The sequence below is a fragment of the Osmerus eperlanus genome, chromosome 7, assembly GCF_963692335.1.
Source record: "Osmerus eperlanus chromosome 7, fOsmEpe2.1, whole genome shotgun sequence".
Taxonomy (NCBI): domain Eukaryota; kingdom Metazoa; phylum Chordata; class Actinopteri; order Osmeriformes; family Osmeridae; genus Osmerus; species Osmerus eperlanus.
In genome coordinates, this window is record NC_085024.1 from 2,694,581 (window position 1) to 2,719,593 (window position 25,013).

At 47.9% G+C, this 25,013-nt stretch overlaps 1 protein-coding gene across 7 annotated transcripts in view; it reads left to right on the plus strand.

Moving 5' to 3' along the window:
• The window catches only part of cobl (cordon-bleu WH2 repeat protein), a 49,176-nt gene that overhangs the window by 11,432 nt on the left and 12,731 nt on the right, over positions 1-25,013 (plus strand). Inside the window, exons 1-10 of one of the 7 annotated variants that reach the window (XM_062466492.1) lie at positions 692-802; positions 2,110-2,304; positions 5,563-5,773; positions 7,841-8,069; positions 14,177-14,221; positions 15,684-15,772; positions 15,897-15,971; positions 16,999-17,184; positions 23,560-24,013; positions 24,444-24,572. In XM_062466492.1, coding sequence (XP_062322476.1) covers positions 2,117-2,304; positions 5,563-5,773; positions 7,841-8,069; positions 14,177-14,221; positions 15,684-15,772; positions 15,897-15,971; positions 16,999-17,184; positions 23,560-24,013; positions 24,444-24,572 — 1,606 coding nt within the window. In that variant the 5' untranslated portion in view covers positions 692-802; positions 2,110-2,116. Of the gene's footprint in view, positions 1-691; positions 803-2,109; positions 2,305-5,562; positions 5,774-7,840; positions 8,070-14,176; positions 14,222-15,683; positions 15,773-15,896; positions 15,972-16,998; positions 17,185-23,559; positions 24,014-24,443; positions 24,573-25,013 lie in introns of those variants that run through there. The other 6 variants (XM_062466488.1, XM_062466489.1, XM_062466495.1 and 3 more) reach the window with 6 other exon arrangements.

Below are 25,013 nucleotides of genomic sequence, written 5' to 3' on the forward strand. Positions count from 1 at the left end.
TGATGACTGTGTGTGTGTGTGTGTGTGTGTGTGTGTGTGTGTGTGTTTTGGAAGTGCGTGTGTGTTCAGTGCATGAGATATTTGAGCAGTGTAAATACAAGTAGGCTAATCATACATGATGGCTGTGAATAGGAGGAGAGATGGTAGTGGCAATGGTGCCCTCTTGGGGTGGCTGTGGTCACATGCTGAAAGTACCGGCCACAACAACTGACAACCCCCAGTTATTCAAATAAGGGAGACAAGCCCTGCTGATTTTAAGATTTTGTCTTTCACAATCTTTGCACACACCTAGACATCTCATATAAATACCATGCTTCCGATTTTCCCAATCTGGCCCCCCCACTAAATGTTTTTTGGAAGGCACTCTTATTCTATAAGAGCACAGTCACTTTAATGTTACTGTTATGTCCTAGCTTTGTCAGAGTATAACTAGAATGTAGGCTGTTGTAACCCTGCTAGCTAGCTACAGGAGAAAGGTGTGTACTGAAACACTGATAGCTAGCTATAGGTTACGTATAGTTATGTCACTTTGTACTGGGTGGGTGGTGATTCAAGAGATATTTTATGACTTGACACTGTTTTGTGTTTCACGGTGGAACCATACTTTGGAATAAATTATTAACTCAAACACAGGGTAGAGTCCAAACTCTCGGTATGTTCTCATGCATTCTTCCCCATTAACCAGTTCAGAGGGGATCTCTAAGGCTGGCACATATTCTGTCTCAGAGAGTCAAAACAGTTTGATTCACGGAATAATTTAACAACAATTTATCATCAACAACAGCACAAAGACTTATTTGATGTGAGTGACAGTGTTATCTAATGCTATTTGCTTGGAACAGTGTTCACATCATTTCTGAAGAGAAGCTATTAGTTGCTTGCATGGCTAAAAGTTATCTGTGTTGTGGTGGACAAAAATGTAACATGTTCCCGTGTCAAATAGCCTACAGGGCAAAAAGTAGTACAAAGCAAGTTCCACCTGTTCTATGAATTAACATGATTAGAGCTGTATGATTTTGAAGTTGGGTAAATATTTAGTACAGGTATTTTATGAGACCTGTGTGCAGTACTAGTAGCACCACAGGAACCATTCCATGGTTCGTATTGTAAAACAATATTTTCAACAGGACTGTGAAAGCACAAGGCGTTTAGAGAACATGCTGTTGAGAGATGAGATGTTCACTAACATGCAGATGTTAGTGAGCCCAGGGACAATCTTTTTATGTGTGCTAATAACCACAAACGTGTCACGATAAGGACCATAATAGCAAACAGGACACCATGACAACCAATAAACAGCCTTTGGATTCGTCCAGGCGTTGTTATGTAACCTTTTAGAGACAGGAAGTCATTGATATGCAAGCTGCATCTGAGGTTCTCAACTTTTCATGCTGTTCTTTGAAAAAATTTACGGTCAGCTTGCTACATAGCAGACATCTTCCATAACACTATTCAAATGGGAGAGTGTCACTAAACTGTATCTAGTCATTATGCTGGCGTGTACATGTCTGAACATCTCAGTACCTAGTTATTTTATTATTATGTGCATGTTAGGCCAGTGGGGTGTGTATACCTGGCATCCCCAGTGCTATTGTGGTACCAGCTGATCACCACACCACTGTCCCAGTGATACCAGCTGATCACCACACCACTGTCCCAGTGGTACCAGCTGATGACCACACCACTGTCCCAGTGATACAAGCTGATCACCACACCACTGTCCCAGTGGTACCAGCTGATCACCACACCACTGTCCCAGTGATACCAGCTGATCACCACACCACTGTCCCAGTGGTACCAGCTGATCACCACACCACTGTCCCAGTGATACCAGCTGATCACCACACCACTGTCCCAGTGGTACCAGCTGATCACCACACCACTGTCCCAGTAAAACCTCAACCGGTGATTGTTCCAACCCGAGTAGGCTGGACGTCTCCTGTCCTTCCATTAAACTGGTTGATCCTGAGGGTTGGTCCTCTATGTTGGTCCACACCTGGTCTACACCCGGTCCTTCCCCTGTCCTCCACACCTGGTCCTCCATCTGCTCCTCCCCTGGTCCTCACCCCTGTGTCTGTGTGCCCTCTCCCCCCCCCCCCCCTCCCCCAGCAGGCGGATGAAGTCGCGGGCCCCCCCTCCCCCCCCGGCTCCAGAGCCCGCTCCCCGCAGGATCTTCCGTAACGCGGTGCCCGACGGAGGAGGTCCGGTGGGGCTGGAGGCCCGGGACAACACCCTGAGGCCCAGCCTGGACATCCAGATCACCCTGCCTCATGGACACCAGACCAACAGCACCGTGGACGGCAGGTGAGACCACACACACACACACACACACACTGGTGGTGATTCTGATTGGCTGGTGGGTGGCATGTAACTCTGTATAACTCGAGACAGCTATATAAACTCGAGCACCTTTCAAAATAACAGCGCACCATCGGAAGTTTGGTATCTTAATAAAAATGAACGTTAGATTTTTTGATGGAGCCGAAGCACACGTCCCACTTTTGGGTCGCAACCCACCTGTTGACAAACACTATTCTAAACAACCCTCCATGAATTCAACATGAAGTCATTTTTAACTGCGATTGAACAATCTTGATGAATAGGATTCCCATGTCTGAACTGGAGTCCTAAATGTTTTCAACTGCTAATGAGCAGGGGCAGTTTTGCGGGTGTGTTTGGGTGGTTGTGTTAGGGTATGTTGAGGGTCACCAGTCTTTCAGCAGCATTGTCCCAGGCTGGCCTCCCTCTCTCTCTGCCCTTAATGAGCCTGTCTGCTGGGCCAGGACGTCCAGCCCTCCAGGCAGAAACACAAGGGGCCCTATGTGGGCCTGGGACACTGGCTAGCGGGTGGCACATACAGCTCTGGGGTGGGGGGTGTGGTAGCTGGGAGGGTAGAGGGGTATCAGAGGGCAGATTAGGTAGCAAGAGGGTAGTTCATGGGGGGGCAGATCTGGTAGCAGTGGGTGATAGTATAGATATCTCTCTGGGTATGGCTCAGTGGTTAGAGCATTCATATTAAGATCGAGAGGTTGTAGGTTCAAATTCCGTGCACTGAACATTGCCGTGAACAAAGGCTATTATTATTATTAGGGTTCCGGTAGGATTGAGAGGAGGGGGAATTTTTCAAATTTGGCTCAATGATACAACAGGTCACTCACTACTCCCAGACGGCTAGTGGCCCACGTACGCCCATAGGTGGAGCTATAAGCCACGCCCAAATTCTATGTGATTTCCCCTGCGTCACATTACTAAATTTGGGACAACCTTCAAAACTCTTCCTCTCTTGACCCGTAATTGTCTTCACACTTGGTATACATGTGTAGAATACATGTCTTTCTATAGTTTGCGAAGACAAAAGGAATGCAATGGAAAATAACTGAAAGGGTTAGGGTTTATGTAAATGTCCACATTGCCTCAATATCTTTGTGTCCATAAATCAAATATAATTTTGACTGATGGTTTTTCAAACCTAATAGGCTTCCAGATTACATCATTCAGAAGTACCATGCACAATTTCACCTTGATATGTCAAAAGATGAATGAATTACAGCTGTTTAAAATGTGGCTGAATCTAACAATGTGTGTCACAGGAGAAACGGCTTACTTTTTTATACAGTAACTCACTGCAATATTTCCCAATACTGAGAATAAGATAAGATACCTTTATTCGTCCCACAATGGGGAAAATCAGGTATTGCAGCAGCAAAGTGGACAGCAGTATACATAGAAATGTACAAAGTTAGTACAAGATATAATAAAAAAAGATATAAAAAGTTGGGCTGAGACAGTGTAGTGCAAAGTGCAAGGTTGTAAGTTCAAATCCACCCACAGCCATCAAATGTGTCATAATACTGAATATCTATTTAGTTAAACAGGAATCCAGGTACACCACAGTAGCAGTCTAGCTGCACAATCATAATTGTAGCGCTGTTACATTCTGAGGGGATTACTACACCAGAAGAGCCAGAACTAGGTCTGGCTCTTTTTTAACTTGTGCTTTGTAGATAAGATCCCGCTTCATCGAGACAGCGCATCGGATTTCTGGCGTCATGTGTGTAGAAAACCTACATGTGTTGTAGATGTGTAGGAGACATGTCTTTCAAAGCAATATTTAGCAAAAATTAATACAAGACTATGGCTGAATTCAATGTCCACATTGTCTATGTGTCAATAACGCAAATGTCCTTTTGATTTATGATTTTTCGAACCTTATATGCTTCCAGATGACATCATTCAGAAGTACCATGCGCAATTTCACCTTGATATGTCAAAAGATGACTGACTTACAGCTGTTTAAACTTTGGCCGAATCTAACAATGCGTGCCACAGGAGAAACGGCTTACTTTTTTATACAGTAACTGACCTCATCACCTCCCAACACTGAGAATAGCTCAATGGGCTGAGACAGTGCACTGCAAGGTCATAGGTTCCAATCCAGACACAGCCTCTGGGCCTGTCATAATTCTGATTATCGGTTTAGTTAAACAGGATGACATAATTCTGAAGTACCATGTGCAATTTCACCTTGATATGTCAAAACATGACAATTACAGCTGCTCAAACTTTGTCCCAAAGCTGACCAAAGCTATTACTCTGCCCTTTCTATTCATATAAACCCAACAGTTGATGTGTAACAGAGAGGATAGAGAGACTGACTTGCAACCACATGCTCTTTAGTAATCTCCATTCAGCCTGTTGTTGTTGGCCAAACTTGAAGTACTGTTGCTCTCTTCTTGTCCAACTCATGACCTTCTACAATGTACATTTTTATAATATTTTGACATTTTGAGGAGGAACCCCGCATCACTGCTTGCAGCTATATTTATTACTGTTATTATCGTTATTATAATCTGCTGTTCCTCTATAACCTAATTCCCACGGAGACCACTTCCTAGAAGCAACTTTGCACCAATTAGTGGACTTATATAACCCTGTAAGCCTAGCTACCCCCCTCCCCCCCGCTCTCTGTCTGCGTAATTACAACTCCTTCTACTGGAGCTGGAGCTGGTAACTCTATCTCCCTCTGACTGGACCACTCCAGCCAGCCTCCCAGCATACCTCTCTCTCTCCTGCCCTCTCTCTCTCTCTCTCTCTCTCTCTCTCTCTCTCTCTCTCTCTCTCTCTCTCTCTCTCTCCCTCCCCCCCTCTCCCTCTCTCTCTCTCTGTCTCCACCGGTCTTTGTCTACCTAACTCCTCACCCTGTCCCTGGCCTCTCCTCTCTCTCTCTCTCTCTCTCTCTCTCTCTCTCTCTCTCTCTCTCTCTCTCTCTCTCTCTCTCTCTCTCCCTCCCCCCCTCTCCCTCTCTGTCTCCACCGGTCTTTGTCTACCTAACTCCTCACCCTGTCCCTGGCCTCTCCCTCTCTCTCTCTCTCTCTCTCTCTCTCTCTCTCTCTACCTGTCTTTGTACCTAACTTTCCTCCCTCTCTCTACTTCTCCCTCCCCTGCCCCCTCTCTTTCTCTCTCCCTTCCTCTACCCGTCTCTCTACCTAACTCTCCTTCTCCCCCCTCCCTCCCTCCCTCCCTCCCCACCCCTCTCCTTCCCCTCCCCCCTCTCTCTCTCAGCAAGGCGTTGATGGACCTGCTGGTGGAGTTGTGCGGCCAGTACCACCTGAACCCGTCCTACCACACCCTGGAGCTGCTGGGTTCGGAGGGCCAGGCCGTGGGCTTCAAGCCCAACGCCCTGCTGGGCACCCTGGACGTGGCCTGTGTCCTCATCAAGGAGAAGGTCTGGGAGGAGAGGGTGCAGAGGAAGCCGGCGCCAAAAGTGCCTGAGGTGAGCGAGAGTCCGGACGGCTGGTCCGGTGTGAGTGGGGGAGGGTGAGCGTGTAGCGCTGGCTGTGCTGGATGTCCGATTGTCTGTTTTGTTCAGCATGGAAATGCTGGAATACACTGTCTGTCTGATTAATTCTGTGAAAGGAGTATGACTTTGTCTGGATCTTAGCAACAGCATGCTCCCGTGACTCCTGTAGTGTTTTGCTTTTGTTTTTATGCTTTATGTTAACACATCATTTGTAACCTTTTGACTCTGAACACTGGCAGCGAGACAAGCCAGACAAACCCAAGAGGGTTCATGCCAAGGTATGCAGGAGGCTGGGTTGGAGGGGCTGGGGGAGGCTGGGTTGGAGGGGCTGGGGGAGGCTGGGTTGGAGGGGCTGGAGGGGCTGGGGGAGGCTGGGTTGCCGTGCTGTGTGTCTTCTCTATCTCCAGTGTCTGCATGCTGTCCTGTGTGACTCCCTGTGTGAATGTTTCATGAGGGCCTTACCTTTAGTTACCATGCATTATTTCTGCCCTATTCTCTGGCCTCATGCACTCCTCCTTTCACCCTCTCACTCCATAACTACCCCCAGCTCTCCTCCTTTCACCCTCTCCCCCCATAACTACCCCCAGCTCTCTTCCTTTCACCCTCTCACTCCATAACTACCCCCAGCTCTCCTCCTTTCACCCTCTCCCCCATAACTACCCCCAGCTCTCTTCCTTTCACCCTCTCACTCCATAACTACCCCCAGCTCTCCTCCTTTCACCCTCTCCCCCCATAACTACCCCCAGCTCTCTTCCTTTCACCCTTTCACTCCATAACTACCCCCAGCTCTCCTTCTTTCACCCTCTCCCCCCATAACTACCCCCAGCTCTCCCCCTTTCCCCCCTAACTATCCCCTACTCTACCCCTCTCACCCCCAACTACCCCCTTTCACTCTCCCTCTCCTCCCCTAACTACCCCCTTTCTCCCCCCCTAACCATCCTAACTACTCTCTACTCTTCCCCTCTCCCACCCTCATTACCCCCTACTCCCCCAAATTTTGCATTTCATTTATTTAGAAGCATACAAATACTGCCTATTGAAATCAGAGCAGAAAAGGTGCGATCAGAAGTGTATAGTTCTAACAGTCAGAGTCAATGAACACTGTATTTACTAGGCACTGTGCAACAATAATCCTATTTCTACTAGAAATAAGGTTCTAATGCTGTTGCCTTGCTGTTCAGCTCACACACAGAGCTGCCCTTAAGTGGCGTCTGGCTAGCGGAGTGGTTGGCGTGTTTTTAAGGGTGATCTTGATACGGAGCGATGTGTCTCCGTGTGATGAGGAACAAAGTGATCTCTGTTCCTCATCACCAGACACCTCCTGAGGGGCTATCAGGGCTCCACACCCCAGGGCTGTTCAGCTCTCACACGCACACACGCGCGCACACACACGCACACACAGACACAACGACACACAAACATGCACACAGACACATAAGGATACAAACACATGCATACAGATGCATATGCAGAAACACATGATGATGCAGACACAGACCACAACACACCACACACACCACATGCACACACACACACACAGACTCTGTATGAGGAATGGACTACAGTTACGCTGGGAGATCTCCAGTGTCTCAGTTCTCAGGGAACGTTAGATACATCTGTTGAATGTGTGATTATATCTGGCTAGTGAAGGTTCTCTAGCTTTGTGTGACTGGCTAGTGAAGGTTCTCTAGGTGAAGGTTCTCTCAGTGTTTGGGTGACATCGGAAGGGTTCTACTGAGCTCTGGTCTGTACGTGTGTGTATAATTGTGTGTGTTTTGTGTGTCTTTATGCAGATGTGTGTGTGTCAGTGACAGACACAGCAGTCACACATCCCTTGTGATTCTTCTTCTGTTTTACACCAACAAATCAAATCAAATATTATTTGCATAGCCCATTTTTCCCACAAACAATGTCACAGAGGGCGTCACAGAAGCCCGCAGACCCTGTAACCAATCTGGACCCTCAAAACAGGCCAGGAGGACACAATGGCATGACAATCTTTGAGAGGAACACTGACAGCTGTCGTCTGTTGTCCGGTAGAAAACGGTGCGCCTGGTGGTGAACTACAGACGCAGCCAGAAGACTGTGCTTAGGGTGAACCCCCTGCTGCCTCTGCAGTCGTTGCTCTCCCTCATCTGCAACAAGGTGGAGTCTGATCCCGCCCACGCCCTGCTGCTATTGGACAACGTGAGCCACCGGGAGCTGCCATTGGACAAGAGCCTCAGCGAGCTGGGGATTCGAGAGTTATACGTACTGGACCAGAGTTTAGGTAAACGCACACATTCACACACGCACACTCATACATGCATGCACATACACAAACGCATGCACACACAAACATATACACCTACACACACTCATACACATACACACGCACTCACACACACACAGTCATGCACGCTCAAACACACACATGACAAACACACATTCGCATTCTCTCCTTCACTTTCCCTCTCTCTCTGTCACACACACACACATACAATTTGACACACAAACTAAACACACACACACAATTGTAACAAAGACACATTGTTGCTCCTGGCTAGACAGTGTTAGTCTGTTTAATCTGTTTACATCTAGAAGACAGATTCAGTTCAGTTCCACCTTTGTTGCTAGGAGACTGTCTCACGCCACAGGTCCACGTGAGCTTGTTTTTGATTCACTAACGTTATAAATTTACTTTATTGTTAATTTGTTTGCAGGAATAGCGCACAATTATAAGTAGTTAGCTAGCTGCTCATGTGAATCCCGGGGTCTCTCTGGAGTGTGACAAAAAACGACCACAGAACCACAAATACACCACATTAAACATCACAATACATAACATTAAACATCACAATACACCACATTAAACATCACAATACATAACATTAAACATCACAATACATAAAAGTCCATCAGTAACAGATCAAATCAGTATGAGGTAACAGATAACATCAGTATGGCAAATGCAACTAGAGAGGGTACAATTTCTGGGGAAATTGTAGGGTGTGCTTGCTTGCGTCGGTTGTACAGGGATTTTAATGCCATTTTTACAACTGATATTCCTGTATATTTTATATAAAAATGCATAGGGCCTACTTATTATGTATAAATATTACATAATACAATATACATTTGGCAGACCGGTGTAAAAATGGACCTAATCTCTATGACTTAACCCGTTAAGGAGTAGCGTCACACATATGTGATTGTTCGAAAGCGGGCCCCACAGAGTACCGTCACACATGTGTGATTCTGAACATTCCAACCGACTATTTTCCGATAGACAAAAACTATATGAAAAACGCTATAGTATGGCTTCAAAATTTACAATTAGGAGGCTAATAAGTAACACTAGCAGGTAACGTCACTGTGTCCAATCCCGACCGCTGTAAACTACTATTGTCCAAACCCGAACGGGGTTTGGACACTCAGTTTCCGGTCTTTTTGCCAGCATTTTCTTTTGCTATCGCCAGCAAAGTGTAAGTAGTATTATTTTAGGCATACCAAACAATCTACGTGTAAAATTTCATGAACATATATGGACGTTTACATGTCTAAATAATATAGGACAGTTACTTTGGCCGAAAGACCACTCGGCGACACTCGGGCGACGCTTGGGCGACGATCTTTACTCTGACAAGTGTGTCTTTGTTGTCATCGTACTGCTAGCATATGAGTGTATTTCAATGCTAGCTTAACACTACTTTGTCTTGCCAATGAAAATACACGATCATGTGTGACGTGATCTGTAGTCGAGGGGAGGAAGGGATGGGGGCTAGCAAACTTTGAGAAGAGTTCAACAAAACATCCAGCAGGTGGTGGTATACAGTCAAATTGAGATTTTATCGCATAGTTTGGAGATGTTGAAGCGTGATATCTTATTGTGGAGGACATAACTACGTCCCCGGATATGTTGACAGCATTGATGGTCAGTTTGGTGACCCTGGATCAAGTTAATATCCCCAGAAAAACAGCAGCGGCCAGTGTTTAGAAGTGCGGTCGGGTTTGGACAAGGGTAGCGCACGGCTAATTTACCGGCGCCAGCGTCTTTTGACCGGCTCTAGTAAAGGCTAAGATAACTCTAAATTTTTAAACAATATTTACCTCGAAAGGTAAGAAGTTAAAGCTTAACGTGAAATCAGTAAATCAGCTGAAAACGTGATACGATTATTTTTATCAATATTTGAAGTGGCATTTTCTCAGAATGTTAGCTAAAAACCGGTCGGGATTGGACACAGTGACGCTAGTAGCATTGCTACGAGTATGATGCTAGGTTGCTAGGTAACGGAGGCTAACTAAAACTAGCTAGCTTCCGTTTTGGAAAAATAACTCACTCTGGTGGAAGCGTCGGTAATATTTAGAACTCACTCCTTAAAAGGTTAAACGTCCTTTTAAGTTTTCCCTTCTCGTGATATTTTCAGGCATTTAGCCTACTCATATTGCATTCATTCATTAATAAAGAACCCCTTTTGAAGATTATTCTACGACGTTACCGGCAGAAGATGGAATCGCGATTCAAACAGTACCATCTGCTAACTGAAAATATGCCCCCCAAAACGTAAATAAGCTTGACATTTATTTAGTGGAAAATCGCTCATTCATAAAAAGCTCACTGGTAGCGACCATTGTCAGTAACAACGCAAAATGCGATATAGCCCTGTGTGGAGAAGCTGCCCCGGTAAATTGTACTACTACGGTACAGTACTAGTAGACTACTGCTGTGTTCGTCTTGGTAGCGATTGCGTTGAATTGGATTTAACGTTCCGTTGTATGGTTTAGGCTGAAATTAATTATTTTCATGAACAGATTGACAACGTTTAGGCTGTGGCAATGAAGTTCAGGTTAGTAGTTAGATAGACTTTTGATTTAAGTAAGGAGTGTGCCGAACATGTTCTGTCGCCGTTTGACTTCCTAAACAGCTGTGTACTGTAGATGTTTTTGTAGTGTGTCTCGCGTAAGCTACAGCGTTGCAGTTAGCTACACTGGTTTGAAACCACAGGTAATGGTAATTTCACCAACAAATCGTTTACTAATGTCAGAATAAATCCTACAACGAAAATGTATATGTGAGGAATGTGTACTTTAACGATTGAAAACAGATACATTATACACCACTGTAGTATGTGTTGCCCGGGCAACACAGGCTATAATGTCATGATGCTAATACTTCAGTGAAATAGTAGACTACTGTTTCCGAAAGTAGATGTACTTCCTTAATAATATCAGCTTATATTGTAGTTACATTACACATCACAATTGTGTGTCATATCACAAAGTAAAATTAGTAAATAGTTATCACCCTGGCCTCTTTGCTTGTGGCGTTTCTGCAGCTGCCTTGCAGTAAAGCTATAGTTAGCCTAGCTATCCCTGAACAGATGCGAAACGAATGTTCTGCCAAAGGTAGTCACGCGTGTTTTTGTGACGTAGTGACGTTAGTAATGTCAGTGACTGTGGCTAGCAAATTAGCTGCCTTGCAGTAAAGCTATAGTTAGCCTAGCTATCCCCCAAGTTAACAGATACGAAACGGATGTTCTGCCAAAGGTAGTCACGCGTGTTTTCGTGACGTTAGTAACGTCAGTGACTGTGGCTAGCAAATTAGCCACCGTTAGCTTCACTTTTCGCCACAAAAACGTAACTTCAGCCTAAACCATGCAACGGAATGTAAATCCCAATAGAAGCAACTCAATCGCTACCAAGACGAAACTTTTGACACCTAGGTTGTCTAGGTAGGCCAAATATTGACTGAGTTTTAGGGGGGCAAAAAGAAATAAAAAAATAAAAAATAATAATAACTAGAGAGGGTACAATTTCTGGGGAAATTGTAGGGTGTGCTTGCTTGCGTCGGTTGGACAGGGGTCCGTTTTTTAATGACATTTTTACAACTGATATTTCTGTATTTTATATAAAAATGCATACTTATTATTTATAAAGATTACATAGATTTAAAAGCATTTTTTTTTTGCTGCTTATTTACAACTGAAAATACGAGTGAAGTGTAGAATGAAATGGATGTCTTCTCATTTCCCCTGCAAGAGGCAGCCTCATTGTTGAATCAAAAAGAATACATTTGGCAGACCGGTGTAAAAATTGACCTAATCTCTATGACTTAAACGTCCTTTTAAGTTTTTCCCTTCTCGTGATATTTTCATGCATTTAGCCTACTCATTGCATTCATTCATTAATAAAGAACCCCCTTTGAAGATTATTCTACGACGTTACCCGGCAGTAGAAGATGGAATCGCGATTCAAACAGTACCATCTGCTAACTGAAAATATGCCCCCCAAAACGTAAATAAGCTTGACATTTATTTAGTGGAAAATCGCTCATTTATAAAAAGCTCACTGGTAGCGATCATTGTCAGTAACAACGCAAAATGCGATATAGCCCTGTGTGGAGAAGCTGCCCCGGTAAATTGTACTACTACGGTACAGTACTAGACTACTGCTGTGTTCGTCTTGGTAGCGATTGCGTTGGTTGAATTGGATTTAACGTTCCGTTGTACGGTTTAAGCTGAAATTAATTATTTTCATGAACAGATTGACAAAGTTTAGGCTGTGGCAATGAAGTTCAGGTTAGTAGTTAGATAGACTTTTGATTTAAGTAAGGGGAGTGCCGAACATGTTCTGTCGCCGTTTGACTTCCTAAACAGCTGTGTAAGTTAGATGTTTTTGTCGTGTGTCTCGCGTAAGCTACAGCGTTGCAGTGAGCTACACTGGTTTGAAACCACAGGTAATGGTAATTTCACCAACAAATCGTTTACTAATGTCAGAATAAATCCTACAACGAAAATGTATATGTGAGGAATGTTTATTTTAACGATTGAAAACAGATAACGCTACATCATAGACCACTGTAGTATGTGTTGCCCGGGCAACACAGGCTAATGTCATGATGCTAATACTTCAGTGAAATAGTAGACTACTGTTTCCGAAAGTAGATGTACTTCCTTAATAATATCAGCTTATACTGTACATTACACATCACAATTGTGTGTCATATCACAAAGTAAAATGAGTAAATAGTTATCACCCTGGCCTCTTTGCTTGTGGCGTTTCTGCAGCTGCCTTGCAGTAAAGCTATAGTTAGCCTAGCTATCCCCCAAGTTAACAGATGCGAAACGAATGTTCTGCCAAAGGTAGTCACGCGTGTTTTCGTGACGTTAGTGACGTAGTGACGTTAGTAACGTCAGTGACTGTGGCTAGCAAATTAGCCACCGTTAGCTTCACTTTTCGCCACAAAAACTTAACTTCAGCCTAAACCATGCAACGGAACGTAAATTCCAATAGAAGCAACTCAATCGCTACCAAGACGAAACTTTTGACACCTACGTTGTCTATGTAGGCCAAATATTGACTGAGTTTTAGGGGGGCAAAAAGAAATAAAAATAATAATAATAATAATATATATGTGAGAGAACAAAGGTTGTGCTCTCGCCGAAGGCTTGAGCACACCCAATAATAATAATAATATATATGTGAGAGAACAAAGGTTGTGCTCTCGCCGAAGGCTTGAGCACACCCAATAATATATATGTGAGAGAACAAAGGTTGTGCTCTCGCCGAAGGCTTGAGCACACCCAATAATATATATGTGAGAGAACAAAGGTCGTGCTCTCGCAGAAGGCTTGAGCACACCCAATAATAATATATATGTGAGAGAACAAAGGTTGTGCTCTCGCCGAAGGCTTGAGCACACCCAATAATATATATGTGAGATAACAAAGGTTGTGCCCTTGCCGAAGGCAAAGCACACCCAATAATATATATGTGAGAACAAAGGTTGTGCCCTTGCCGAAGGCAAAGCACACCCAATAATAATATATATGTGAGAGAACAAAGGTTGTGCTCTCGCCGAAGGCTTGAGCACACCCAATAAAAATACATACATAGGCAATACGTATTTTACAATACAAAGGCAATCATTGATGTTGATGATAGATCACCGTGGTGTAGTGTATCTATGGTTACAAGCCCCTGTTAATGGCCAGTTATGTCACTGCCCTGTCAATCCTGAGGGTGGGTCTGGGAGATTAGTAAACGTGAGACAGATTGTGTTTACATGTTTGAGGAGCTCTGAAACTTTAGTCCTCTCAGAGTGAACTCTGCCCAGTAGGGCTGAGTAATGTTTAGCTGTGAGTAACCACAGAACGACAATCTCACACACACACACACACACGCACACACACATACACACACACAGCCCCCAAGTTCACTCAATTCAAAGTCTTTCAAGAAGTCCTAAAACCAAGAGTTGATCTATTTTATGGGTCAACAAGCAAACTCTTTAAGATGGTATATGTATTTAGTTTTCATCACTTCCTGAATGAGCTGAACTGAAATATAACCCAGGTCAGCCCTGCTCTGAATCATCTGCTGTGTGATTGTTTCCAGTTCTCCAACTTAAAACGGCTTCTGCACCTGTTCTTAACTGCTCAGGTATTATCGCCTGAATGCTGCCTTTATCCTTGTGGGTCCTGCTGTTAATCTTAGACCTGCAGTTGAGTTTAGACCTACTGTGAATATTAGACCTGCAGTAGAGTTTAGACCTGCTGTGAATCTTAGATCTACAGTCCGGCTTTCATATTAACCTTGCCTGTCTCTACCACACACACACTCATGCCATAACACACACACCCACACACACACACTCATGCCATAACACACGGTGCCTGCCTAACCACTGCTCTGGGGAGATGCAGTTTGTGAGTGAATAACATGTTTGTGTTTCTGCAGAGCTACAGTTGTGTTGTGTTTGTCTTTGGTTCATTACAATGTCAGGTATCAATCCTCTTCTCAAGATTTTCTGTAAAAAAAAAATAGGAGCATTAGTGAGTGTAGAATGAATCTACAGCTAATTGTACAATTTGCAAGTTTCTGTATATTTATGTATATTATTGGGCGTAGTTATTGATAAGACTGAAGCTGATGAGCAGTTTTTCCTCCTCCATCTCTTTATAAAGGTGGAGGGGTGAATGAGAGAATATTGAGAAAGGGGCTTTTAGACGGTCATCTTTCAACAACACCGTTGTAGCGCCATCTGCTGGTGAGATTAGTGGTTGTGTCTACAGTAATCAGGTGACGTGAGCTTGTAACCGTCAGCCCTTGCAGGGCTAGTCTGGGCTGACGAGGAGTGCAGCTAGTGGGGCACTTATGGACAGTCCTTAGATTGACATGAGAATGTATGTACTGTAGATATCCAATATTAAATGTTGTTTAGTATGGGTTGGAGTAGAGTAGGTTAAGTTCACCTGTGGTTTGGTATAGCTCAGTGGTGTAACAAATATCCACCTCAAGTGGTAGATCATTTGACTGCAGATCTAGATCCCATGTTCAATTCCCCCTGTGCTGTAAGTCCTTTTGGATAAAAGCATCCAATTAAATCATTACATTACATGCTGTTCTCTCTCTCTCTCTCTCTCTCTGCTGCTCTGAGCTGTTCTCTCTCTCTACTGCCCTAAGTTGTTCTCTCTCTCTCTCTGCTGCTCTGAGCTGTTCTCTCTCTCTACCGCCCTAAGCTGTTCTGTCTCTGCTGCTCTGGGCTGTTCTCTCTCTCTTTGCTGCCATGAGCTGTTTTCTCTCTCTGCTGCCCTGAGCTGTTTTCTCTCTCTCTGCTTCCCTGAGCTGTTCTCTCTCTGTCTGCTGCCCTGAGCTGATTTCTCTCTCTCTGTCTGCTGCCCTGAGCTGTTCTCTCTCTCTGCTGCCCTGAACTGTGTTCTCTCTCTCTGCTGCCCTGAGCTGTTCTCTCTCTCTGCTGCCCTGAGCTGTTCTCTCACTCTTTCTGCTGCCCTAAGCTGTTCTCTCTCTCTCTCTCTCTGCTGCCCTGAACTGTTCTCTCTCTCTGCTGCCCTGAGCTGTTCTCTCTCTCTCTGCTGACCTGAGCTGTTCTCTCTCCCATCAGAGTCTCTCTCCTCTAGCTCTCTGGGGTCCGGTTCCACGGAGAAGAAAGGCCTTCTGGGATTGTTCACGTTCAGCCGCAGGAAATCCAAGGTAGGAGGAGCGATCCCTCTGAGCGATGATCTCTGGTGATCTCCCCCAGGATCATTCGTTTAGACCGCGTGAGGTTGTGGTGATAGAGCTTGGCTCTGCATGTTAGCTGTTGGTTCTGTTTCAGACTGAATCCCAGCCGACTGTGGATATGGATGGCCATGATGACAGTTTAACACAAAATACTGACAAAAACTCTAATGTAAGTACTAACCCAACGGACATTTAAAAAATTCTAATTTAACTACTAACCCATCTCTAATTCTATAAAAGATTCAACCTTGAATGTGACTGTATTAATTGCTAGTAGATCTGAAGCTGTGTGTTCTGTATGTCTCAACACGCTCAGTGCTGCTAGCTGCAGTACCTAGCAGTTCTCGTCCTGCTAGTGAATGGCAGTTCTCCTGGTGACCACTAGAGGGCCCTACAGCGTTGCTCCGTGTACTGTGTTTACTGCAGTGTTTCCCACACAGTCATTTGTGGCGGTGCGCCACAGAATCAACACCGGCTGCCACATATTGCGTTTCGTAAAAAAAACGATACTAACTATTTTACACTATATAGGCTAAAACACGCAGCGTATTAGTTCAGCTGCATTTCCTTTCCCTGCTCTCCCTCCCTCCGTCTGTCACTCCCGCGTCTCTCTCACACACACACACACACAGTCACAACGTCAGCACACGTTAGCAATGATGCATACCGTTCTAGTAAGACAGACAGCTATATCAGCGAGCCTTCAGCATGAGTACCGTAGCTAAAGGTGTAGGAAAGTGGAGGCTACTTTTCGCTAGGTACCTACGAACATGTCTTAATCTGCTAGACAAGCTCTTTTGGTGAGAAGTCTCAGGAGCCCTAGCTACTTACCCGGCGTCATGGAGCCGACCAGCTAAATAGTTATTTAGCACTAGCGTTGCTACCTGCATATAGAGAAATTGTTTGTTGTTGTTGGTTTTTGTGAAGGTTTTGGATTAATATTTAATATAATAAAGTTCTGTGTAACGAAGTATTAACGAAGGAAATATTTTGAACCCCCCCCGCCACAAATTGCTTTCTAATCAGTGGGAAACACTGTACTGCCAGGCTTCTCTCCTGACAGGGGGCGGACGAGGGCAGGGTCAGGCCATGAGGAGAGAGTTGGAAATCCTTTCCAGTTTGAAGGCTCTGTGTGTGTTTGTGCATGTGTGTGTATGAAGTGTGTGTGTGTGTCTGACCCCTGCGCTGTGTTCCAGGGCCTGTCTGGGACCTGCGGGGGTGGGTGTGTAGAAGCGCGCCCCAGCACACTGGGTCAGTCCCAGTCTGTGATGAACATCTCCAGGATGTCCCCCAAGGTGGAGCCCAAGAAGAGGAGGGCCCCAGCCCCGCCCGGCCCCACGCCCACCCCACACCTGCAGCACCACAGCCTGGACGCCTACCAGGTGAGCCAGCCGCAACCCCTTCTACCCGGCGCTAGAACCCCTTTCTGTTCTAGAACTGTGTGTGTTGTAGTATATGGGTGTGCTTTGTGGTATGTGTGTGTGTGTGTGTGTGTGTGTGTGTGTGTGTGTGTGTGTGTGTGTGTGTGTGTGTGTGTGTGTGGTATGCGTGTGTCGGGGGGTGAATAATGTGTGATGATTCCAGCCGTGAGTGACAGCAGTTTTAGGTCAGTGAGTTCGTCAACAGCTCCACAGTTGGTTGTGGGGGACTGTGGAGCCACACAAGAGCAGTAACCCCTTCTACCTGGCGCTAGAACCCCTTTCTGTTGTAGAACTCAGGATGAGACCACTTCTATTCCAGAACTCAATTACAAAAAGATCATAAATGAAAACATTACATTTACATTTAGTCATTTAGCAGACGCTCTTATCCAGAGCGACTTACACTAAGTACAGGGACATTCCCCCCAAGGCAAGTAGGGTGAAGTGCCTTGCCCAAGGACACAACGTCATTTGACACGGCCTGAATCGAACCGGCAACCTTTAGATTACTAGCCCGATTCCCTAACCGCTCAGCCACCTGACTCCCATATTACACTTCCGCTCTAGGACTACTGGCATTGTTATTATTATTATTGGATGCCTGCCAATAATACCTCAGGATTCATGTTCTCAGGGTTCGGGGATGGAGGGTTCTCCCTAGAACGAGACCAAGGTCAGGTTCACGTTGTTGGCCAGCGACCTCTCGGCTGGTAAACACACACACACACCTACACACACACACACACATACATAGTCTCTCTCTCACACACACACACCTACACACACACACACACATACATAGTCTCTCTCTCACACACACACACCTACACACACACATACATAGTCTCTCACACACACACACACCTACACACACACACATACATAGTCTCTCTCACACACACACACCTACACACACACATACATAGTCTCTCTCACACACACACACCTACACACACACATACATACAGTCTCTCTCACACACACACACCTACACACACACATACATACAGTCTCTCTCACACACACACACCTACACACACACATACATAGTCTCTCTCTCTCACACACACACACCTACACACACACACATACATAGTCTCTCTCACACACACACACCTACACACACACATACATAGTCTCTCTCACACACACACACCTACACACACACATACATACAGTCTCTCTCACACACACACACCTACACACACACATACATACAGTCTCTCTCACACACACACACCTACACACACACATACATAGTCTCTCTCACACACACACACCTACACACACACATACATACAGTCTCTCTCACACACACACACCTACACACACACATACATACAGTCTCTCACACACACACACCTACACACACACATACATACAGTCTCTCACACACACACATACATACACAAATACATAGTCTCTCTCACACACACACACCTACACACACAAATACATAGTATCACACACACACATAAATAGTATTCAGGGTGATGGATAAAGCTAGCCAGTGTGTGTGCGTGTGTGTGTGAGAAAGACTGTATGTATGTGTGTGAGAATGTGTTTGTGTGTGTTAATCCTGTTTAATGCTACGTTACCCGCCTGTCAGGACTGTTGTTGTCAGGGGGGCAGGGGGTTCGGTGGTGGTGAAGGAGGAATGCGTTCTGAGACTGACTGTTGGCTGGTGTCAGTGAATTGGAGGTGCTGTGAGGAGCTGTGAGGATGATGCTGGTCCGACCCTGATGACCGACCCCACCAGACCCCTGGTGCTACCAAGCCTTGAGACAGGGAGGGGTCACTACACTAGCACACAGGGGGAATACGGTCTGTGTATATTAGTGTGTGTGTGTGGTTGCATGTGTGTGTCTGGTATATGAGTGTGTGTGTGGTATATGTGTGTGTTTGTAGTATATGGGTGTGTGTGTGTGTGTGTGTGTGTGTGTGTGTGTGTGTGTGTGTGTGTGTGTGTGTGTGTGTGTGTGTGTGTGTGTGTGTGTGTGGTATGCGTGTGTCGGGGGGTGAATAATGTGTGATGATTCCAGCCGTGAGTGACAGCAGTTTTAGGTCAGTGAGTTCGTCAACAGCTCCACAGTTGGTTGTGGGGGACTGTGGAGCCACAAAAGAGCAGTAACCCCTTCTACCTGGCGCTAGAACCCCTTTCTGTTGTAGAACTCAGGATGAGACCACTTCTATTCCAGAACTCAATTACAAAAAGATCATAAATGAAAACATTACACTTCCGCTCTAGCACTACTGGCATTGTTATTATTATTGTTATTATTATTATTATTGGATGCCTGCCAATAATACCTCAGGATTCATGTTCTCGAGGTTCATGTTTGGGGATGGAGGGTTCTCCCTAGAACGTGGAGGGATGGGGGGGCTGTAAGGGATGCGGGGGGCTGTGGAGGGGCTGTAAGGGCTGTGGAGGGGCTGTGGAGGGCTGTGGAGGGGCTGTAAGGGATGTGGGGGGCTGTGGGGGGGCTGTAAGGGCTGTGGAGGGGTTGTAAGGGCTGTGGAAGGACTGTGGAGGGATGTGGGGGGCTGTGGAGGGGCTGTAAGGGATGTGGAGGGGCTGTGGAGGGGCTGTGGAGGGCTGTGTAGAGATGTGGGGGGCTGTGGAGGGGCTGTAAGGGATGTGGAGGGCTGTGGAGGGGCTGGAAGGGATGTGGAGGGCTGTGGAGGGGCTGTAAGGGATGTGGAGGGGCTGGAAGGGCTGTGGAAGGGCTGTAAGGGATGTGGAGGGCTGTGGAGGGCTGTGGAGGGGCTGTAAGGGATGTGGGGGGCTGTGGGGGGGCTGTAAGGGATGTGGGGGGCTGTAAGGGCTGTGGAGGGAATGTGGAGGGGCTGTAAGGGATGCGAGGGGCTGTAAGGGATGTGGGGGGCTGTGGAGGGGCTGTGGAAGGGCTGTGGAGGGCTGTGTAGAGATGTGGGGGGCTGTGGAGGGGCTGTAAGGGATGTGGAGGGCTGTGGAGGGGCTGTAAGGGATGTGGAGGGGCTGTAAGGGATGTGGAGGGGCTGTAAGGGATGTGGAGGGCTGTGGAGGGGCTGTAAGGGCTGTGGAGGGGCTGTAAGGGGTGTGGGGGTCTGTGGAGAGCTGTGGAGGGTGATGGTAGTCCGACCCTGATGACCGACCCCACCAGACCCCTGGTGCTACCAAGCCTTGAGACAGGGAGGGGTCACTACACTAGCACACAGGGGGAATACGGTCTGTGTATATTAGTGTGTGTGTGTGGTTGCATGTGTGTGTCTGGTATATGAGTGTGTGTGTGGTATATGTGTGTGTTTGTAGTATATGGGTGTGTGTGTGTGTGTGTGTGTGTGTGTGTGTGTGTGTGTGTGTGTGTGTGTGTGTGTGTGTGTGTGTGTGTGTGTGTGTGTGTGTGTGTGTGTGTGTGTGTGTGTGTGTGTGTGTGTGTGTGTGTGTGTGTGTGTGTGTGGTATGCGTGTGTCGGGGGGTGAATAATGTGTGATGATTCCAGCCGTGAGTGACAGCAGTTTTAGGTCAGTGAGTTCGTCAACAGCTCCACAGTTGGTTGTGGGGGACTGTGGAGCCACAAAAGAGCAGTAACCCCTTCTACCTGGCGCTAGAACCCCTGTCTGTTGTAGAACTCAGGATGAGACCACTTCTATTCCAGAACTCAATTACAAAAAGATCATAAATGAAAACATTACACTTCCGCTCTAGCACTACTGGCATTGTTATTATTATTGTTATTATTATTATTATTGGATGCCTGCCAATAATACCTCAGGATTCATGTTCTCGAGGTTCATGTTTGGGGATGGAGGGTTCTCCCTAGAACGTGGAGGGATGGGGGGGCTGTAAGGGATGCGGGGGGCTGTGGAGGGGCTGTAAGGGCTGTGGAGGGGCTGTGGAGGGCTGTGGAGGGGCTGTAAGGGATGTGGGGGGCTGTGGGGGGGCTGTAAGGGCTGTGGAGGGGTTGTAAGGGCTGTGGAAGGACTGTGGAGGGATGTGGGGGGCTGTGGAGGGGCTGTAAGGGATGTGGAGGGGCTGTGGAGGGGCTGTGGAGGGCTGTGTAGAGATGTGGGGGGCTGTGGAGGGGCTGTAAGGGATGTGGAGGGCTGTGGAGGGGCTGGAAGGGATGTGGAGGGGCTGGAAGGGCTGTGGAGGGCTGTGGAAGGGCTGTAAGGGCTGTGGATGGGCTGTAAGGGATGTGGAGGGGCTGGAAGGGCTGTGGAGGGAATTTGGGGGGGCTGTAAGGGCTGTGGAGGGAATTTGGGGGGGCTGTAAGGGCTGTGGAGGGGCTGTAAGGGATGCGGGGGGCTGTGGGGGGGCTGTAAGGGCTGTGGAGGGGCTGTAAGGGCTGTAAGGGCTGTGGAGGGGCTGTAAGGGATGCGGGGGGCTGTGGGGGGGCTGTAAGGGCTGTGGAGGGGCTGTAAGGGCTGTAAGGGCTGTGGAGGGAATGTGGAGGGGCTGTAAGGGATGCGGGGGGCTGTGGGGGGGCTGTAAGGGCTGTGGAGGGGCTGTGGAGGGGCTGTGGAGGGGCTGTGGAAGGACTGTGGAGGGATGTGGAGGGGCTGTAAGGGATGTGGAGGGGCTGTGGAGGGGCTGTAAGGGATGTGGAGGGCTGTGGAGGGGCTGTAAGGGCTGTGGAGGGCTGTGGAGGGGCTGTAAGGGATGTGGAGGGCTGTGGAGGGGCTGTAAGGGCTGTGGAGGGAATTTGGGGGGGCTGTAAGGGCTGTGGAGGGGCTGTAAGGGATGTGGAGGGGCTGTAAGGGATGCGGGGGGCTGTGGGGGGGCTGTAAGGGCTGTGGAGGGGCTGTGGAGGGGCTGTGGAAGGACTGTGGAGGGATGTGGAGGGGCTGTAAGGGATGTGGAGGGGCTGTGGAGGGGCTGTAAGGGATGTGGAGGGCTGTGGAGGGGCTGTAAGGGATGTGGAGGGGCTGGAAGGGCTGTGGAAGGGCTGTAAGGGATGTGGAGGGCTGTGGAGGGCTGTGGAGGGGCTGTAAGGGATGTGGGGGGCTGTGGGGGGGCTGTAAGGGATGTGGGGGGCTGTAAGGGCTGTGGAGGGAATGTGGAGGGGCTGTAAGGGATGCGAGGGGCTGTAAGGGATGTGGGGGGCTGTGGAGGGGCTGTGGAAGGGCTGTGGAGGGCTGTGTAGAGATGTGGGGGGCTGTGGAGGGGCTGTAAGGGATGTGGAGGGCTGTGGAGGGGCTGTAAGGGCTGTGGAGGGGCTGTAAGGGATGTGGAGGGCTGTGGAGGGGCTGTAAGGGCTGTGGAGGGGCTGTAAGGGGTGTGGGGGTCTGTGGAGAGCTGTGGAGGGTGATGGTAGTCCGACCCTGATGACCGACCCCACCAGACCCCTGGTGCTACCAAGCCTTGAGACAGGGAGGGGTCACTACACTAGCACACAGGGGGAATACGGTCTGTGTATATTAGTGTGTGTGTGTGGTTGCATGTGTGTGTCTGGTATATGAGTGCGTGTGTGGTATATGTGTTTGTAGTATATGGGTGTGGGTTTGTGGTATGTGAGAGTGTGTGTGTGTGTGGCATGCGTGTGTCGGGGGGTGAAGAATGTGTGAGTGACAGCAGTTTGAGGTCAGTGAGTTCGTCAATAGCTCCACAGTTGGGTTGGGGGCGACTGCAGAGCCACAAGAGCAGTAATGACCCACTTACATTGTCCTCCACATACCACTCTACCCTTGGAGTTCAATGTTATCTTCACCTTTGGCCCATATTCTCTCTCTCTCTCTGTTTTTCTCTCTGTGTCTCACACACACACACATATGGTTCGTCTCCGCAGGAGGGGAGCCCTCACTGAACTGCTCCCCCCAGGTTTCTTACATGTTGAGAGTTGTCCCTTGTCTTCCTGGAGGGTTCAGGGTGGTAAGGTGCAGGTCTATGAGCCTATGTGAAGCCCACTGTAACACTGCGTGCTATACAAATACGATTAGATTCTTCTATTCTGAGTAACTACCTTTCTGGAGTTCAGATACTTGGAGCGGAGGCAGTGTGGAAGGCTAAGCTGGGCTAGAATACCTCACAAGGCCTAAACATGTAGAATAATGTATTCAGTTTGCAGACGCTTTCATTCAAAGCCATGGGAAGGTTTGAAAAGACACTCCAGTCATAAGCTGTACCTATCCCCTACATTACTGCATTTAAGGAGCCATTTGCAAGATGTAGAAACCAGGGTAAACGCAAGAATGCTTGTGTGGACAAAATATAACCCTCCACTCTCTCCCTCTCTCTCTCTCTCTCACTCTCTGTCTCTCTCTCTGTGTCTCTGTCTGTCTCTCTCTCTCTCTCTCTCTCTCTCTCTCTCTCTCTCTCTCTCTCTCTGTCTCTCTCTGTCTCTCTCCTCCCCCCAGGTGACTCCAGGCTCTCAGTACTCAGAGAGCCTTCAGATGAAGAGGAAGGCTCCTGCTCCCCCTCCCACCCCCTCCTCTGTGACCCCCGCCCCAGACACTCCCTCCTCTGCCCCTTCCACCCTCACCTCCACCCCTGCCCCCAGCTCTCCCGCCTCCAGCACCCCGGCCGCCAGCCTCCTTGCCCAGGACTCGGGCTCAGAGCTCAGCCACAGCACCAGCGACGACTCGGAGGCCGCTGGTTCTCTCTGCAGCAGCAGCAGTAGCAGCCTGGCGGCTGGCCACGCCCCCGGCCACGCCCCCGGCAACGCTCCCGGCAATGCTCCCGGCAACGCCCGCAGCAGTCAGGCTGGCCCTCGGAAACACAGCCCCATCCCCAGCTCTGGGTCAGAGGAGGCGGAGTCAACGATCAGCCTGAAGGTGGACGAGACGGAGAACAACAGACACAGCACCCTAGGTGAGAACAACAGACACAGCACCTTAAGTGAGAACAGACACATCACCCTAGGTGAGAACAACAGACACAGCACCCTAAGTGAGAACAGACACAGCACCCTAGGTGAGAACAAACACAGCACCCTAGGTGAGAACAGACACAGCACCCTAGGTGAGAACAGACACAGCACCCTAGGTGAGAACAGACACAGCACCCTAGCTGAGAACAGACACAGCACCCTAGCTGAGAACAGACACAGCACCCTAATACTGAACAGACACAGCATCCTTGGAGAGAGAACACCAGATTTATTGTTCTTAGTTGTGATGATCAACTGATTTGACCCTTCCCAGTTCCCGTTTAGCCGCCACAATGAAAGACCTGATTTGACATGGTTCCACTCCTCAGTCTCAGATCCTGCCTGCTACATCCTCTCAGTTGTGTGTTGTAGGTGCAGAGCGTCCAGTGCCGCTCAAACCTCGTCGGACATCGGCCCAGCTTTCCTCCCCCACTCCCCCGCTCTCTCCCCCCTCTCTCTCAGAGCCTCGGGCCACCCTGGAGGAGAAGGAGCAGCACCAGTGTAGGTCCAGACTGCTGTCAGCCAATCTCTCTCTCTCTTTTTCTGTCCATCGACTCACTTCCTGTACTCTTCCTCCTTCCTCCCCCAGCGTACTGAAGTGTGTGTCTGTCCCTTCCTAGTGTACTGTTGTGGACCTGTTCGTTTGCGCTCCAGTCGGCTGTGATCACCACTCGTTCTCTGTCCTCCTCCACCCTCCTGCTGCTGTCCTCCTCCACCCTCCTCTTCTCCGCCACCCTCCTCTCCTTCATCTCCCTGGATCTCCTCCCCCCGTCCCCTTCAGAACTGAGCTTCCTCTCCCTACACTTCCTACTTCCTCCTGAAGGATGTCTGTTTCCTGTCTTCAATGCACTGTTAAAAGGAACTCTACATACCCACATCTCTTCTGTGTGCCTGGTTGATGTAGCTTAGCAGATTTAGCATAGCACCTGGTTGATTTTGCTA